The 20,286-nt window shown below is 43.3% G+C and overlaps 1 protein-coding gene across 1 annotated transcript in view; it reads left to right on the top strand.

The window, feature by feature from the left end:
• The window catches only part of LOC126419467 (sodium-coupled monocarboxylate transporter 1-like), a 166,531-nt gene extending 146,554 nt beyond the window's left edge, over nt 1–19,977 (top strand). The window contains exon 14 of the mRNA XM_050086654.1: nt 19,830–19,977. Within this exon, the coding sequence (XP_049942611.1) occupies nt 19,830–19,895 (66 nt within the window). The 3' untranslated portion in view covers nt 19,896–19,977. The remainder of the gene's footprint in view (nt 1–19,829) is intronic.
• Nucleotides 19,978–20,286: the final 309 nt, after the last annotated feature.

Genomic DNA, 20,286 nt, shown 5'->3' on the forward strand with positions numbered 1-20,286 from the left:
CCATTAAAGGCGTTCAGCTTTAGAAACCATTGTGAAAGATGGGCTTCTGTGAGGCAAACGAGTCTAAAAGTCCAGAATCCGCAATTCCCTTCGGAATGCTTGCTCATAAACTGCTTGACAGGGAGCTGAGTTCATTGACTGCAGCAGGCTCTGTCGTGTGTTCAAGCGAGTGTCGTTGATTAGGTGTAGGTGTTATGATCTGTTTACGGACTATGTTGTTACAGTGTTACATGGCTGCGGCTGGTGGACCATTCATTGTAGAGACATTGCATAATGTGAGTTGATACGCCAACAAATGTTAAAACTTAATTCCCAATGTCGTCATTTCCAAAGAAATTGTTCAAATGTCTGTGAAATCTTATGGGACTTAACTACTAAGGTCATCAGTCCGTAAGTTGACACGCTATTTAACCTAAATTTTCCTAAGGACGGACACACACACCCATGCCCGAGGGAGGATTCGAACCTCCGCCGGGACCAGCCACGGCTAATTCCGTGCGGCGGTCTTTTTCACGTCCAAACACTGGCATCCAAACACGCCAAACATGCCATTCTGTCACGCCGTCATGAAGATCCATCTCATTTCACTTATTCCACGTGCCCAACTTGCACATACACAGCACTTCACTGCCATAACAAATGCTCTGCATGTTCAATCTATCATATCTGAAACATTCTACTATGCTATAGAATGTGTCAACAGGTTGCTTCTGACATGGAATAGTGCAAGGATAGTATTCCATATGTCGTTAGTGAACAAAAGTAAGGTATGTAAGCTGACTTGCTGACTTTTTTATCATCACAGTCAACAGTCGCTCACAGAGAAAATGGTGCAAATTAAAGTTTTCTACGAGATTTTTAATTTGTGACATTCAATTGGAGTTCTTATCGATATATATGAGGTGTGTTCAAGTAATAACCAGAATTTTTTGGAAGAATTTTATTTATTCATCAACATCAACGTTATCCACTTCCATTTAGTTCCAATTAGATATTGCACCCTTGTGCCTGCTTGCTTTCCAGACACCGAAATATTTCTGAAACTTAGTCTTGCGGATAGCTTTTAGCTCTCTCAGTGATGCTTTTCCAATTCTTTGATCGATTTTGCTACAAAATAATTATTGGCCGATCTACGGAAACATGTAACAATTTCAACAGCTGATAACCAAATAAATATCCGATATGGGCACGACTATACAGATGCTTCTCAGACATGCTTATTAACACAACAACGAAAAAATTCCACAATCAAGCTAAATTCTTGTCAGTTATTGAACACAAACCTCATACTCTCGAGAAGCAAGAATAACATTGGTATGTGTTTCTCTTACAGCTCACTCTTTTCTTGTTGGTCATGTTATCACCTATAGTTACATTCCGTCCAGGAACGGTTGCGATTGTTTTGAGAATTGTAGCCCCCTGGTAGGTCCGGTGTGCACTAAACAAACGGAGCGATCCCTAGGGTAGTGAAGTGGAATGCAGAAGGGGGTTTTGTAGGCTGTAGGATGAGTGATGGATCAACAGTCAATGACCAACAGGAAACGAAAATTGGTAACCCACAATACTGTCAGAATAGAATTTCCGTCCCTGAAGATCGGAGAGAGAACATGTTAATATGATATTAGTGAACAGCAGAAGCATCCATGGTAAAGTTTCAGAATTATTACCGCTTTTGAAGGGTAATAATGCACACATAGTATAAGCACGAGAAATCTGCCTTAAACCAATAGTGAATAAAAACAACATTATAATTTCATAATGGAATGTACTTCACAATTATAGACTAGACAACAACCTCGGTAATATCTAGCGAGGCATAGGAGAACTCTAATGGCGAATAATCTGGGTATGGGTGCGAGGTGCCAGGGTAGAGAAGAGCTTGTACCTCTTTAATTCTGACGAATGAGAACGAGACATCCACTCGACCCCCTCCTTACTTACCACCTAATTAATTATGCACACAATGGTAACAACAGGAAGTGATGGCGGACTCTGCTAGGTGGTAAAATAAGCAGGGCACACTCACAATAATTTAATAAAAATCGTACTATACTCAGAGAGAAAAAAAGAGAAACTTACCATAACAAACAAGAGGATATGGGATTCTGCATATATCAACGAAATGATATGCGGATTAAATATTACAATGAGATTTATTATACATCAGAACATAAAGGCACATGAGTATCGACACAAAGGATAGGGTATACTGAACTATTATGAGAATAAGAGTTGGCTCGAGAACAAGGGGCACCTACTCTCTATGATGCAATAGATTGACGATAATGACTGGAGGTCCTAATGAAACAAATATTACTCTCCCGACTATATTGCAGTATCGCGATTAGTAGTGAGAGCTCAAATTGGATCTCATCTAGAAACAAGCAAGGTGGACTTGTAGCAAAGCTAGCGCGTGTGCTGCTGAGGATTTTATTATAAAAATGATAGGTTCTTCAATGCTGAAGCCACAAAATACTGTACCAGACCTGAAATCTGCAGCACGTCGTCGGTAGGCAGCGTTCTGATGATGTAGGCGCTGACTTCTGCTGTGCAGCAACTCTGTTTCAACCCCTTACCTCGAAGGCTGTCCGAGAATTCTAAGTTATGCCAAAAAAGTGCGACTAAGTCGCAAGACTATCCGACCCTGATGAAGACCAGATCCCGAGTGTCCCTCGCCCGCACAATTCAAGAACGAAGCCAACATTGCTCAACTCCCTACTTACCTCGAAAACCGCGAATCATCATTCCCCCACACTGTCTCAGAACATCATTCACGCCTGTAGCAACCGTTCCCTCCAATATCGAGCATGGCTTTATGATGTCAACTAGCCTCAGTTTAAGTTGACCAATCATGCCTCTGCTATTCAGCTGAGGGCACTGAACTTGCCATTTGACCGGCTATGTAAACAACATGCCTAGGCCACCGGCCATCTGGCGCCAGACAGTCTCGCACAGCAGGGAACGGTCCACAAGTATTCTCAGAATCATGAGGACAATGTAGTCAGTCGGCGCCAGCAGTATTTGTTCCGGATGCCCCAGAATGGTAAACACATAAACTGCGCCGACGCTCAGACGTCTCGCAGGTCGTTTTGCCATTCATACAATAGGTGAAACTAGACCGACGTCAGTTGTTCTGCCAGGCGCTTTAGCCCATTGATGTATGACCCTTGCAGTATCCACAGAAGTGCAGTCCCCAACCGGAAACACAGTGTGCCTTGTCCACCGGTGCTCGCCTCACACAGGCCACCCAGGGAAGTAACCCAACATGCATAGGAATCAAGTGAAAAGTATTTTGAGCTCTCAGTACAAATACTCTCATTACAAACACCTTATTTGGCCTGTTACCCCGTGCAATGACATAAAACATTATTAAAATTGATGAAAATGAGAGGCGACATGCAAAAGAGGGCATGAAACCTCTCATGGGTAAGCATGAAATATGTATCAAATGGGATAATTATGTGCTTTTGTGGACCACCTGCCTCAGCATCTGTAGTGGCAGAGCACTTCAGACAATATTTGTTGATTATTGTAGCGATCCATGTGAGATTTCTTGCCCGCATCTCGTGGTCGTGCGGTAGCGTTCTCGCTTCCCACGCCCGGGTTCCCGGGTTCGATTCCCGGCGGGGTCAGGGATTTTCTCTGCCTCGTGATGGCTGGGTGTTGTGTGCTGTCCTTAGGTTAGTTAGGTTTAAGTGGTTCTAAGTTCTAGGGGACTTATGACCACAGCAGTTGAGTCCCATAGTGCTCAGAGCCATTTGAACCATTTTTTGAGATTTCTTTGGATTTCTTATCTGAAAATTACTTGGAGCAGATAGTGATCTGATTAATGAGAATAATCTCTCAGATCTTCTTGTAACTACCCGTTAAAGTAGCTAAGAGCGCTAACGCGCAACTTCATGGATTCTGGTAGGCGCGCCGGCCTCGTACCGAATCCCGCTGGCGGATTAACGACGAGGGCCGACCTGCCAGCCAGCCTGAATGTAGTTTTTAGGCGGATTTCCACATCCTGTTAGGTGAATACAGGGGATGGTCCCCACGTTCCGCCTCAGTTACATGACTCGCAAACGTTAGAAAACGTTCGCACTCCTACATGGCTTACACTAGACGCAGACAGCTAGTGTGCACTAATTCTGTCCTGGGGGGTTCGTGGTGGCAGCAGGAAGGGCATCCGGCTATCCTCTGCAATTTACACTGCCACATCAATAGTAACACGGCCAACCCCACGTTGGAGTGAGACAAAGGCCCCGAGAAAGAATGAAAGAAATCTTCTTGTAACTACCTTTAGAGAGCTTTTCGAATCAATTATCTTACAAGAAGGTATTAGGGATCATAAGCATTTTGTAGCATTATTCTGTCAACCGAGGATACGAAAGCATAATCCTCAAACGTAATCAGTTTCGTCGAGAGAAGAAGACAGAATTAAAGCCAGTAACGAGAATAATGAATTCCCTACAGAAACTATAAGCTTTCGACTATTTCCGCCAATGTGTTCGTCAGAGCAACTGACTGTCAAAATTACTGCTTTGGTGGCCTTACCTAGCCCAGACATGGCTTCCCGTTGGTCGGTAGTTCCGTCATGCTGTCGCAGATGGTGTCAGCGTATGCTCTCGTGGCGCTAACACTCCCGCCATACCGTAAACATTGCGACCAGTATCTCTGGCTCTCCTGTGTGTCGAGAGCTCGTGTCCATGCTCTGCTAAGAATATATCCACCGGTCACGGTTGAAGGTTTTCTCGCTTGTTCTTATTTCTACACCGCCTTTAGTTACAGAAACCCGGTATGTTGGAGTTCCTACCAAAGCTAGCAAAGACCCGCTCCAGATGCTGCTTTGAAGCAGACCTATAAACCGCGTAAAAGCATCAACTACGACGAAGATAGAGCGATTGCCTCTTTGTGGTCGGGGCAACGGTCCTAGAGAGTCAATAAACAATTTGTCCATGGGTTGATGCTCGCTAGACTGCAGAAACCACGCCTAGGTCCTGTATCCGGTTTAGCCACCTTACGTGGCTCAAATTCTGCCACAAACGTGCGAACATCGTTGTTCTCTAACCTTAAGTAACTTTTTGTGATACCGTAAATGCCCTCCGCAAAAGAATTGATGAAAGTATTCGAATACACTAGGGATTAAACTGCTAGGCACACACAACTTAGGTCTATTTTCATCACGGGCCAGAAAGCATAGAAAGTCCTTCTGCAAGGCGTATCCTGCAACAATCTCACTCTAATCTTACCTATTAAGAACAGACTGTAACTCAAAATCTACTTGCTGTTCCCCCTTAAGACTGCCAAACAGGGACGGTATCTCCGTTAAATGGTTCAAATGGCTCTGAGCACTATGGGACTTAACATCTATGGTCATCAGTCCCCTAGAACTTAGAACTACTTAAACCTAACTAACCTAAGGACAGCACACAACACCCAGCCATCACGAGGCAGAGAAAATCCCTGACCCCGCCGGGAATCGAACCCGGGAACCCGGGCGTGGGAAGCGAGAACGCTACCGCACGACCACGAGATGCGGGAAATCTCCGTTAAGACTTCCATAGTACACACCACTTCTACTTGAGACTCAGGTTCTTGCTCAGTCTAAACCTAGACTCAACGCATCGGTATTTGGTTTTGCCCACCCCTAACATGGAACACATGAAATTGAAAGGCAGAGATCATCACAGCCCAACGTGCTATCTGCCTGGTCTCACGAGGACGAACTAATACCCAGCTGCAGGCCTGGTTGTCAGTTTCGAGGCGAAACCTACGATTTTCTACATAAAATTTACATTTTTCCAGGCGACCTAAGGCATCCAACTCATACACAGAATATTTCAGATTCAGCGGCCGATAACATCTGCGAAGCACACGCAAGAGTGTGTCTTTCCCCATTCTGTTCTTGCAACAATACAGCTGCCACCCCCACATTGAACACATCGGTCTGAACAATAAACAGAAGGATGAAATCCAGAATCCTTGAGACTGGAGCGGGACTTATGGCCTGCTTTTTACCCTTACACTGCTGCCTGCTGTGACTCCCCCACACCTTTCCTACCCAACAGATTAACAGGTGTCACATCTGGGCAAAAGTTGATATGAATTTTTGAAAAAAATTACCATGGGCTTTTTATCCCGGGGCACCAGAACCTGATGGATGGCCTTAGTCCGATGTTTATCAACAGTAAGTCCCTTTTGAGACACGATGTGGCCCAAGAAGGAAACTAGATCAATGTCACCTTGGTTGATTTCATCACGAACCAGCTTACCTAAGACGTTCAAAAATGCTCCTCAAAACTGGCGGTATATACACCTACGTTATCCAAGTAATTGTAAAGGAATCTGAAGTTTCCTACGACTGAATTCAATAGACGTGACAAAAGTCCAGCACCGGAGGCCAGCCCAAAGGGAATTCCATTGAATTGAAAGAGTTAGTAGTCGGCACAAAACGCTGTAATCGGTTTAGTCTCTTCCGCAAGGGGAGTCTGATAACAGACCTAGTTTAAACCCGGGACCGTAAAAACCTTGCCTCCCGCAAACCCCGTAAAACAATTATGTAACTCTGGGAGTGGGACGGATTCCAAAGCAATCTTTTAGTTTAATGCTCAGTAGTCAACTACATGCCTAAAACCTTCACTGTGTGGTGTAGGGACTAGACAAAATGGGTTGCGTAAGGTGAGACGGAAAGTCGAATTACATCTTCCGCAAGCGGCTGATCAATAATCTCGGCAATATCTCCATTTTAGAAGGTCAAAACCGATACGGAGTCTGGCACACGGAGCTCTGATCTGTGATCCAAATATAATATTTGATTTTACTGGTTACCCCTAACCGGCCAGTAAATACTTCAGGAAATTCGTCCGATAGATCTGTCAGCTGAGAGGCTTGAGCCTCAGGTAAATGACAAACACGCGCCCAGCCTGAGCAAGCAAAACTGACCACCAGCATAATCTACCAAAACACTAAGTTAATTGCATAAAATCGCATCCTACATTAAGCTTAGTAGGCAACTTCTTCACAACTAAGCACTTAAGGGGCCGTCTAGAACACTATCTACTCAACTTAAAGCGAACCTGGCCTGCTACACCGGGAGTCTGCTCATCAACAGAAAGACAACCGATAAATCAAGCTTAGTCCAGGCAACCTGGATATTTACCTCTCCCTTTTATATCAGACATAATTAGGAAGGTACACGCTTCTGTCAGAATCCATCAGGCACACACGTACGGTATCCGCCCCATGTTACACTGCACAACATACAACAACATGCCGGGAGTTTCCGGCGCAATGCCTGAGGAACGCCTTTTCTTTGGCGTCAGTCGTTCCCACGCATGCTCTTACGAACCAGACAATCCTTGACAAAATCCCCTGGTTTACTATGGGGGTAACATAACCCATCAGCAACAATATGTGATTGCTCATGTTCAACATCAACATTACTCACCACCATACAATGTAGGCTTTCACGGCCGTTATTGTCTTCAGCTGAAACTTCCGGGCTGAGAGACAGATTGTGAGTGCCATAGGATGTCCAACACAAGAGGTGGCCAGATATCTCGCCTGCTTGCTGCAACCACACATCGCCAGAACAGATAGTTGCATTAAAAACTCAACGCATTTCATTGAAAAACTGAGGGACATTAACGTCAGCCCAAGTGATATTCTTGTTAGCTTCGATGTAGTGTCATTGTTTACCATGGTGCCTGTAAACGAAGCTATTTCATATATACCAGACATTTTTACAACTGACATAGTGGCTTTATTTAAACACTGCCTGACGACAACTTATTTCCAGTATAACAACGAGTCTTACGAACAGATCGACGGGGTGGCGATGGGAAGCCCTCTCAGCCCAGCTGTTGCCAATTTATTTATGGAGATCTACGAACAGCGAGCGCTGCAGACTGCCAGTAAAAAGCCTGCTAAATGGTACCGCTATGTTGATGACACATTTGCAGTGTGGACTCATGATGAAGAAGAGTTGGATGTCTTCTTGGTGCATTTGAACAGCATTAACCCGAAGATACAGTTTACAATGGAGAAAGAGAGCAACGGTCAACACAGTTTCCTGGATGTGTCGGTAATTAAACGGGTGGATGGGACGCTGGGCCACAAGGTATATAGAAAGAAAACTCACACGGATCCTAGGCAAAAAAGAGGTGTCATGAAAACCTTGGTGGACAGAGCCAACAAAATCTGGGAGCCGGCTTACTTACAAGACGAACTGAATCACCTACGGTCAGCCTTTGTGAAAAACGGATGTACCAGCAAGGAAATCGATCGAGCCCTCCATCAAAGAAGAAAAGAAGCCAGAAGTCCAGAGCAACAACAGTCACAAACTGGAAAAGTTTTCCTACCGTTCATTAATAAGGTCACGGACCGTATCGGGAAAGTTCTGGCCAAGTATGGGATCGAAACAATCTTTAGACCCACCAAGAAGATTAAGGAATATTTAAGAACTGCAAAAGACGCTCGACATCCCCTAGCAACACCTTGGGTATACAAAATTCTATGCAGTTGTGGATAAGTATATATTAGAACAAGAAAAAGAAGTGTAAACAACTTCTTAGCCGAACATAAAAGAAACTGTCGTTTAGGACACATCGAAAAATCAGCCGTAGCTGAGCATGTTTTTCGAGATGGGAATCACGAAATTAAATTTAATGAGACAAGCGTTCTAGCACGAACATCCCATTTCATGCGCGCATGTATAGAGAAGCAATAGAAATTCACAAACACCATAACAATTTTAATACAAAAGAGAAAGTTTTAAAGTTGGTCAAAATATGGTTGTCGATGTTGCGCCAGCAGAATGACAATCGATTACTCTTAATCGAGAATTATGATACCTTCCAAAGATAGGCATACCGTCGGCATCACGTGACGAATGGTGGTGCTCTCTATGCGCTCTATAAATGCTAGAGTACCTGGAGACTCAGTGGCAGTAGCCGGACGACCTCAGAATATGTCCCCCCAGCAGATGGAGACGAAACGTCAGGTGGAAATTTTATACATCGACCACGACCTCTCATCCCGTAAGTTTCAACTCAAGATTACTCACCATGTTCTGAAAACAGCCTACGTTTAGTTCTTCCCACTTATATCCGCCATGACGCACTATTTAAGTATTAATCACTAATTTATTTAAATCATCAAAATCTAATGACTTATCACAACACAGAGTCCTAGATCCGTCATTTAGCCTCGCGCCTTCTGAGATATTAGCTACTGTCTCAACTTCAGAGACCTCAACATACGGCTAAGATACCAAAATTCACTTCATTAACATAACGAGAAAAAGAGTCATTTTTGCCTTGTACTCGAGACATGTTTATCTATTATTACTTCCATTTCACAAGAACCAAGACACTTAAACAAAAGCCCCTTCTCAATATCCCACAACGTTCCCACATTCGCTAATGCTTCAGCAATTACTCTGTCTAGGTCTATGGGACACAGATAAATGATTTGTGACACCACACTATTATCCACCTGCAACACGTTAGATTGTTCATTTAATTTAACCAACAACCACAGAAATTCAACTAATTATTCAACACCAACAGTGGATAATCTTCATATGCTTCTAAGAGCGGCTATTAGCTTATTTCGCAACTTTCCAAACAAGTTGTTAACTGTCAATTCAGGCCTTTCCTCACTGATACTGGTGCCAACATCCTCTTCCTCATTACACCAACTCAAGGACAATATCTACTACTGCAGGGGCAAAACTTTGACAAGCAATTTTTGAATTTCATCAAACACCGAGAGGTTTCACTGACAGTACGAATGTCACGTATTCTGTTTGCCAAATGGTCAAGGGCGGTCTGTGTTCAGAACATCGGCCTTCGCCGTGGGAAGACAACTTCGAACCCTGACATATAATTCTGGAGATCCCCCATTATATTTTCACGGAAGAGAATAGCTTCACTTACCTCCCCCACTGGCTCGGCTGAAATATTTACTGGCAAAGTGAAGGCAGCCCGCAGACGTTGACAGAGTTTTCCACGTTGCCTTCCTCATCTTTTCACGTATACGATCTTCGTACAGGAGACAGGATTTTCTGAGGCTGGCTACAGTGCTGACTTTCCTTAATCGAATGGTACCCAGACTGAAACACAAAACAATCAACAGCAGAACAAGACCCCGGCCGGCCGGGGTGGCCGAGCGGTTCTAGGCGTTACAGTCTGGAACCGTGCGACCGCTACAATTGCAGTTTCGAATCCTGCCTCGGGCATGGATGTGTGTGATGTCCTTAGGTTAGTTAGGTTTAAGTAGTTTTAAGTTCTAGGGGACTGATGACCTTAGAAGTTAAGGCCCATAGTGCTCAGGGCCATTTGAACCAATTTGAACATGATCCCGAAAAAAGAAAGTCGAAATCAAACATGAAACACAAATTTGCCGAACGATATGCTGCTACCACTGTAGTGCAGTTTGTATCTTCGCACTCACGAAATCGCAACCACGGTCTGCTACCATTGAAAGAAGGTTTACAATGCATAGGGCTGATAGGAGGGAAGCACTAAGTCTGAACTGAGGATATATAGAATTAATATTTATTTATTTATAAAACAAACATGAAACAGTCAATCACTGGTGACAACATACACACTCTGATTTCCAGTTGCAGTTTTATAGAGGAATATCTTCAAAATTTTCCGGCCTCACTGCCATTTAAAGTTGAAGATACAGCCACAGATCAGCAAAACAAATAACCTTACGACAAAAGCAGCAGGTTTAATTCAAATTTGTTCATTAAAACTCTTTAAAATTGCTAGGAATCTAAGTTCAATAACATGAAAATTTAACTTCAAATACTTGGTTTTAATTTGTTTAACAAGCTAGCTCTAAACTCTTAAATCTTCCTTCAAATTTACTGCAATTACTAAGACTTACTGGCAACATATTAGCTAAAGAATCTACAAACAATCAAAATAGATTACAGAGTTGTTGAAGTTGACAGGCCACAAACAGCATAGGCCATTTTGTTAATTCGATAACGCGACCTGAGGCAACACCATAGGCAGTACAGACAGACTAACAAAAACTTGATCTAAAACCCATGGAAACGATATTAGCACAATGCTAACTTCAAAAAGTTACCATATACAGGGTGAGTCATCTAACATTACCGCTGGATACATTTCGTAAACCACATCAAATACTGACGAATCGATTCCACAGATCGAACGTGAGCAGAGGTGCTAGTGTAATTGGTTAATATAAACCATAAAAAAATGCACGGAAGTATTTTTTTTAAACACAAACCTACATTCTTTTAAATGGAATCCCGTTAGTTTTGTTAGCACATCTGAACATATAAACAAATACGTAATCAGTGCCGTTTGTTGCATTGTAAAATGTTAATTACATCCGGAGATACTGTAACCTAAACTTGACGCTTGAGTACCACTCCTCCGCTGTTCGATCGTGTGTATCGGAGACCACCGAATTACGTAGGGATCCAAAGGGAACGGTGATGAACCTTAGGTACAGAAGAGACTGGAACAGCACATTACGTCCACATGCTAACACCTTTTTATTGGTCTTTTTCACTGACGCACATGTACATTACCATGAGGGGTGAGGTAAACGTACACACGTGGTTTCCGTTTTCAATTACGAAGTGGAATAGAGTGTGTCCCGACATGTCAGGCCAATAGATGTTCAATGTGGCGGCCATCATTTGCTGCACACAATTGCAATCTCTGGCGTAATGAATATCGTACACGCCGCAGTAAATCCGGTGTAATGTCGCCGCAGGCTGCCACAATACGTTGTTTCATATCCTCTGGGGTTGTAGGCACATCACGGTACACATTCTCCTTTAAGGTACCCCACAGAAAGAAGTCCAGAGGTGTGAGATCAGGAGAACGGGCTGGCCAATTTATGCGTCCTCCACGTCCTATGAAACGCACGTCGAACATCCTGTCAAGGGTCAGCCTAGTGTTAATTGCGGAATGTGCAGGTGCACCATCATGCTGATACCACTTAAGTCGACGCTTTTCCAGTGGGACACACTCTATTCCACTTCGTAATTGAAAGCGGAAACCACGTGTGTACGTTTACCTCACCCCTTATGGTAATGGACATGTGCGTCAGTGAAAAAGACCAATAAAAAGGTGTTAGCATGTGGACGTAATGTGCTGTTCCAGTCTCTTCTGTACCTAAGGTCCATCACCGTTCCCTTTGGTTGCCTACGTAATTCGGTGCTCTCCGATACACGCGATCGAACAGCGGAGGAGTGGTACTCAAGCGCCGGCCGGTGTGGCCGAGCGGTTCTAGGCGCTACAGTCTGGAACCGCGCGACCGCTATGGCCGCAGGTTCGAATCCTGCCTCGGGCATGGATGTGTGTGACGTTTTTAGGTAAGTTAGGTTTAAGTAGTTCTAAGTTCTAGGGGACTGATGACCTCAGCAGTTAAGTCCCATAGTGCTTAGAGCCATTTGAACCATCTGGTACTCAAGCGTCAACTTTAGGTTACAATATCTCCGGATGTAATTAACATTTTACAATGCAACAAACGGCACTGATTACGTATTTGTTTATATGTTCAGATGTGCTAACAAAACGGGATTCCATTTAAAAAAAACGTAGGTTTGTGTTAAAAAACATACTTCCGTGCATTTTTTTATGGTTTGTATTAACCAATTACACTAGCCCCTCTCCTCACGCTCGGTCTGTGGAATCGATTCGTCAGTATTTGATGTGGTTTACGAAATATATCCAGCGACAACGTTAGGTGACTCACCCTGTATATGAGAGAGGCGGCGCTAGTAATATTAATATTCAAACACGTCTCTGGAGGTTGATTTTCTATCAAAACCTCCCCCTTTCCTTTAAAACATTAAACTAAGACACATATGCTGTAACGGCTTGTAAGGAATCAACTCAGTTAACTTTATGAAGATCTCAGATCCAAAGAAGTAATGGCCTTTAACACATTATTAAAAGCCCTTACTATAACTGACATTTCTACCTAATCTGTGATGTCCCCAAAAATCAGATGACAGTCAAAGATTTTAAACCATACAAGCACAACTTTCATATAACAAGTAGGGAACTACAAGAGCAACACAGCTAGTATCGGGCAAAATGATTTCAGCGCCATAAACGCGCTTCATGGGCAAATCTGCAGTAGCAAGGCAGTGCAGCATTTAGCACAATCTCCAGTGGGCAACAGCAAAGGCAGAGGATGGCATCAAGCACCGAACCATCCCCAGGACAGGCCACGGCGGGTACAGGCGTGTATAAACAGCCCACGAAGAGCGACAGCGTCTGCTTCGTGACCACTGCCAAACACCATTACAGGGAAGACCCCCCGGCAGCGACGTCCAATGCAGAAGCGCCGCCACTGCTACTCCGCTACGCCAACTCACCCCCCGTGGCCCGTCACGTCCTCTTTTCAAACTGTGGCCGCCAGTCCCAGCGCTTCAATCAAACCTCAGCGTCGGTGCAGTAAGGGGGTTACGCATCTAAGTAAGGGTAAATCATTTACGATCTACAGTAAATTTCTGGACACGCGTTACAGTGAGGACTGCGCTCTCTCTTACTTTGGAAAACTCATTTTACTCTAAACTTTAATCTCTTCAACAATTAATAAAATTAACTGTTGAAATGAAGACTCTCAGTTCTGGGTTCAAATGCTAGGCATAGGTGGTACCCGTGCTCCAGGGGTAGCGTCTTTGATTCATAATCAAAACGTCTTCGGTCCCGGGTTCGATCCCCGCTACTGCCTAAATTTTGATAAATAATCAGCATTGGCGGCCGAAGACTTCCGGCATAAGAACTCAGCCTCATTCTGCCAACGGCCTTGTCAAGGAGGGCGGAGGAGCGGATAGAGGTTCAGGGCACTCTCTTGTCCTAGGGGTGGGAAGTTGCCCCTAAAGGCGGAAGAATCAGCAATGATCAACGGCATGAGGATGCAGAAGGCAATGGAAACCACTGCATTAAAGACACGTAACGTGTATCCACAGGACATGTGGCCTGTAATTCCAGAAGTGTCACGATGATCTCTCCATTGGCAAAAGATTCAGGAATTGTTCCCCATTCGGATCTACGGGAGGGGACTGCCAAGGGGGAGGTTACCATGAGAAAAAGATTGAATAATCTACGAAAGGATAACGTTCTACGAGTCGGGGCGTGGAATGTCAGTAGCGTGAACGTGGTAGGGAAACTAGAAAATCTGAAAAGGGAAATGCAAAGGCTCAATCTAGATATAGTAGGGGTCAGTGAAGTGGAAGGAAGACAAGGATTTCTGGTCAGATGAGTATTGGGTAATATCAACAGCAGCAGAAAATGGTATAACAGGTGTAGGATTCGTTATGAATAGGAAGGTAGGGCAGAGGGTGTGTTACTGTGAACAGTTCAGTGACCGGGTTGTTCTAATCAGAATCGACAGCAGACCAACACCGACAACGATAGTTCAGGTATACATGCCGACGTCGCAAGCTGAAGATGAACAGATAGAGAAAGTGTATGAGGATATTGAAAGGATAATGCAGTATGTAAAGGGGGACGAAAATCTAATAGCCATGGGCGATTGGAATGCAGTTGTAGGGGAAGGAGTAGAAGAAAAGGTTATAGGAGAATATGGGCTTGGGACAAGGAATGAAAGAGGAGAAAGACTAATTGAGTTCTGTAACAAGTTTCAGCTAATAATAGCGAATACCCTGTTCAAGAATCACAAGAGGAGGAGGTATACTTGGAAAAGGCCGGGAGATACGGGAAGATTTCAATTAGATTACATCATGGTCAGACAGAGATTCCGAAATCAGATACTGGGTTGTAAGGCGTACCCAGGAGCAGATATAGACTCAGATCACAATACAGTAGTGATGAAGAGTAAGCTGAAGTTCAAGACATTAGTCAGGAAGAATCAATACGCAAAAAAGTGGGATACGGAAGTACTAAGGAATGACGAGATACGTTTGAAGTTCTCTAACGCTATAGATACAGCAATAAGGAATAGCGCAGTAGGCAGTACAGTCGAAGAGGAATGGGCCATCACAGAAGTTGGGAAGGAAAACATAGGTACAAAGAAGGTAGCTGCGAAAAAACCATGGGTAACAGGAGATATACTTCAGATGAAAGGAGGAAGTACAAACATGTTCCGGGAAAATCAGGAATACAGAAATACAAGTCGCTGAGGAATGAAGTGCAGGGAAGCTAAGACATAAAGGCTGCAGGAAAAATGTGAAGACATCGAAAAAGATATGATTGTCGGAAGGATAGACTCAGCATACAGGAAAGTCAAAACAACCTTTGGTGACATTAAAAGCAACGGTGGTAACATTAAGAGTGCAACGGGAATTGCACTGTTAAATGCAGAGGAGAGAGCAGATAGCTGGAAAGAATACATTGAAAGCCTCTATGAGGGTGAAGATTTGTCTGAAGTGATATAAGAAGAGACAGGAGTCGATTTAGAAGAGATAGGGGATCCAGTATTAGAATCGGAATTTAAAAGAGCTTTGGATGACTTACGGTCAAATAAGGCAGAAGGGATAGATAACATTCCATCAGAATTTCTAAAATCATTGGGGGAAGCGGCAACAAAACGACTATTCATGTTGGTGTGTAGAATATATGAGTCTGGCGATATACCATCTGACTTTCGGAAAAGCATCATCCACACAATTCCGAAGACGGCAAGAGCTGACATATGCGAGAATTATCGCACTATCAACTTAACAGCTCATGCATCGAAGCTGCTTACAAGAATAATATACAGAAGAATGGAAAAGAAAACTGCGAATGCACTAGGTGACGATCAGTTTGGCTTTGGGAAAAGTAAAGGGACGAGACAGGCAATTCTGACGTTACGGCTAATAATGGAAGCAAGGCTAAAGAAAAATCAAGACACTTTCATAGGATTTGTCGACCTGGAAAAAGCGTTCGACAATATAAAATGGTGCAAGCTGTTCGAGATTCTGAAAAAAGTAGGGGTAAGCTATAGGGAGAGCCGGGTCATATACAATATGTACAACAACCAAGAGGGAATAATAAGAGTGGACGATCAAGAACGAAGTGCTCGTATCAAGAAGGGTGTAAGACAAGGCTGTAGCCTTTCGCCCCTACTCTTCAATCTGTACATCGAGGAAGCAATGATGGAAATAAAAGAAAGGTTCAGGAGTGGAACTAAAATACAAGGTGAAAGGATATCAATGATACGATTCGCTGATGACATTGCTATCCTGAGTGAAAGTGAAGAAGAATTAAATGATCTGCTGAACGGAATGAACAGTCTTATGAGTACACAGTATGGTTTGAGAGTAAATCGGAGAAAGACGAAGGTAATGAGAAGTAGTAGAAATGAGAACAGCCAGAAACTCAATATCAGGATTGATGGTCACGAAGTCAATGAAGTTAAGGAATTCTGCTACCTAGGCAGTAAAATAACCAATGACGGACGGAGCAAGGAGGACATCAAAAGCAGACTCGCTATGGCAAAAAAGACATTTCTGGCCAAGAGAAGTCTACTAATATCAAATACCGGCCTTAATTTGAGGAAGAAATTTCTGAGGATGTACGTGTGGAGTACAGCATTGTATGGTAGTGAAACATGGACTGTGGGAAAACCGGAACAGAAGAGAATCGAAGCATTTGAGATGTGGTGCTATAGACGAATGTTGAAAATTAGGTGGACTGATAAGCTAAGGAATGTGGAGGTTCTACGCAGAATCGGAGAGGAAAGGAAAATGTGGAAAACACTGATAAGGAGAAGGCACAGGATGATAGGACATCTGCTAAGACAAGAGGGAATGACTTCCATGGTACTAGAGGGAGCTGTAGAGGCCAAAAACTGTAGAGGAAGACAGGAACCTAACATACAGTAGGTAACGTGATGTAAGTCAATCATGTATGCCAGACACACATTAACTTGATGATCTTATGTCGCTATTGACTGGGAGACATCGTTTGATACTTTGTTTGTCCAGCTGCGGAGCCAGTCTCTGTATTTGACGCCACTTCGGCGACTTGTAGGTCTTTGTGATTAAGATGAGATGCAATGATTGAAGAAAATCTCCAATCGCGATGAGAATCGAATCTGGGTTTCACAATCTGACGCAGAAATGCTAACCACTAGATACGAGCTGTGGACATTAGTTTAATACTTCCATTAATCAACTGCCACGAAAACACTGGTTCGTTTAACATAAAACGCTAATAACACTTATATGCACTTATTGGTGACAGAGAAATAATACAAAGGTAGCCACAACATGCCACATTGTCACATACCAGTAACATTTCCTCCTGTGACTCATTTAAGCCTCTCTCTCACAACTATTTGTCTTCTTCAAGACTAATGACAGTCCTATAGTTGGTGCATTAACTCTCACTTATCCACCTTTTCCTTTTACGCGTTTTTACCTCCTAGGCTGTGAGGGACTTGCCGCCACCTCTTGCTATCAACCGCATTTATTATCCCCCATGTGTGAACCATTGAGGTTGGACAGAATACTTCTCAGTTTTACGTACAAAAGGAAATACATCTCCTAATAACACCTGTGAAATACATCCGCAAACATGTAAGTGTACAAAATTAAGAAAACAGTAATGTTTACATACATGAATACAGGCTTTTTTCTGTGGCTTCACCTGGTATGCATACAACAAATACGTTAAACACACCAACTTCTCCTTCACTCTGTGTCATCTCCTTCCTCCACATGCCTGTCCACCTCATCCTCTCACCCCCATCTGTCTACCTCCTCCTCCCCACTCTGTCTTTTCATCTCCTCCATCTCTTTTTGTCCATGTCCTCCATCCCTCTCTCCCTCTCTCTCTCTAACCAGATCTTCCTCCCCCTCCCTCTGACTATATCCTCCTCCTACTCCTCCACCCTCATTCTATCTCTGCCTCCTCCCTTTTCCACTTGCTCACTGCCCCTTTACACCTTCCGCCTACCCATTCACAACCCATGCCTCCCCTCTGCCTCTACAGTTTCTGCTCCCCATCGGTATGTTCATTCTCTCCTCTATCCATCTCAATCTGTCCCCATGCATGGTCATCAGCACGTGTATCCCCTGCAGTACAGTTCAATAAAACAGGCCAATACTATTCCAACAACGTCTGTTCTGCAGGGGAAGGCACATCAGAGTCTTAAAAATAATTCTTTTGTCCCTGATGTACAGACCACCATGCAAAGCTTGTTGATAAACAAGGCTGATACTACACTAGCACAATTTTCATGCAGGGCTGCGTAAATATCAGAGCCAAAAACCGTTTCTTGCCCCTCACATCTATGATGCCCTGCAAAACACGTTCATTTTGCAGGCCAATACTGTTTCCACACAACATGTTTGTCGTAAAGGGCAGCAAAGATAAGTGTCAGTAATGTTGGATCATAGACATACAATATTGCAACCATAGACACGTAAGTGCTGAGCAAGAGTGTGAGGGATTATTAAAAATTAGTGCAAAGGCATAGAGAACTTCGTCACTGATTAATTCGGCATCTAATTGAGAAATGAATTCTGAACAAAAAGAGAAAATTAACTTTAGGAGAGCAATGCGAGAAGCATTGAAAGAATCTGGCAGTAAAACTTAGGCAACCAACCTGACTAAAGAGCGTAAGAAATCTTCGTCTCATATAAAGTCATTATATGGATCTAAATCATTTATTCAGTCGCTCAGTGACCATAATGACGCCGAAACGGAAGGACAGAGAGAAGGCCAAAACCTGAATTCAGTATTCCGAAATTGTTTTACCGCGGAAGGTCGTCCGCTAAGGCCGAAATGGCAGTGTATTGGATAAGAGATTACAGGAAAGAAAATTAACTACAGTCGCTCAGAGCTTCCCGTGAGAGTCTACAGAGATTAGGAGAGTGACATTTGTCCCCTTCGTTTATCGTAGGGTGCTTGACCAATGAAAGCTACCAAGGATTGCACGAAAGCATATGTCGTTGCTGTTGTTAAGAAGGGTTGTGAAACTGGTGCACGTAATTACACTCCTACATCACTGACGTCAGTCTGCCGTAGAAATATGGCACATTTTCTACGCTCATGCACCATGACGTTTCTGGAGAACAGAAATATCCTTTATAAAAGCGAACATGTATTTCGTCAACAGCGATCTTGAGAAACACATCTCTCTTTGTCCATCCATGATATCAGAGAGTTGTAGGGAAAGACACTCAAATGGATGCCACTCTCCTTGACTTGTGGAAAGCGCGTGATATTGCTTCGCAGTGTTTTTTGGTGAACAAAATACAATATCGGACCAGATTTGTCGGTACATTCACACCTTTATAATAAACAGAACTCAATATATTTTTATTAATGGGGCGAAATAGATAGATTTAAAGGTAATCTCGCGAGTACCCCAAAGGGAGTGCTATAGAGCTATTACAGCCTGCATTACATTTAAATGACTTATTGGATAACGTCAGCAGCTCCAGGAGGATTTTCGTAGACGATGCTGTTTGTTATAGGATTTGAAACGCCAGAAGACTGAAGTGAAACACAGTAATACGAGCGGGTGATCGGCGATTGGTATAAGGACGGGCATTTGACCCTGAACGTAATAAATGTAGCCAATCTGTGATCACAAATCATTTACATCATCACTGAATAAAAAATAAAGGTACCAAAATGTTTCTGCTTTGCAAGAGTGACAGATACAGATTTCAGTTTAGTTGAGCGACCAACACAAACAAAACATCTCAAGGACCGAAAATGTTGAGTGTCAGTGGACATGCAAAGTAAACACCAGGATGACGTATTTTTTTGGTGACCACGTCGCCTAACATTTTTTTGAGAGCTTTCCGTGTTTCACGACCACATGTAAGCGTACTGGAAATTTATTATTATACACTAACTTTCTTCCTCTGTTTTCAGGCTGTGAAGATGCAGATTATCCTTGCTGACAATGAAAAGGGGAAAGAAGCCAAAGAAGAACCGTGAAGCCTCATCTACATACTGTGCGTCTCCCTCAGAAGCAGAGCGTAATGACGCAAAAGGACGGACACCTACTGCAGAAGCGCAAAAAACTGTGCTAGACTCTCTCACAACGAAGAACTGTTAATTTATTGCATTTACTGGACGCATTTCACCCCTGATTAATATGTATCCACTGCAATGTAACAACATGAGTTAATATGCATCCTGGCGCTGTCTCTCAACAATAAGGAAATATACAACTAGGTTATGTACGCTGTTGAGATAATGAAATGTAATAAACCAATAACACAGTTTTACCATGATAGTTTTCATCTTGAGTTCATTTCTATTGCCCAAACATGTCATTCCTGAAGTACGAGATGGTGCTGGTTCTGGACATGAAGTTTGAAATGAG

The sequence above is a fragment of the Schistocerca serialis genome, chromosome 9 (assembly GCF_023864345.2).
Source record: "Schistocerca serialis cubense isolate TAMUIC-IGC-003099 chromosome 9, iqSchSeri2.2, whole genome shotgun sequence".
NCBI classification, from domain to species: domain Eukaryota; kingdom Metazoa; phylum Arthropoda; class Insecta; order Orthoptera; family Acrididae; genus Schistocerca; species Schistocerca serialis.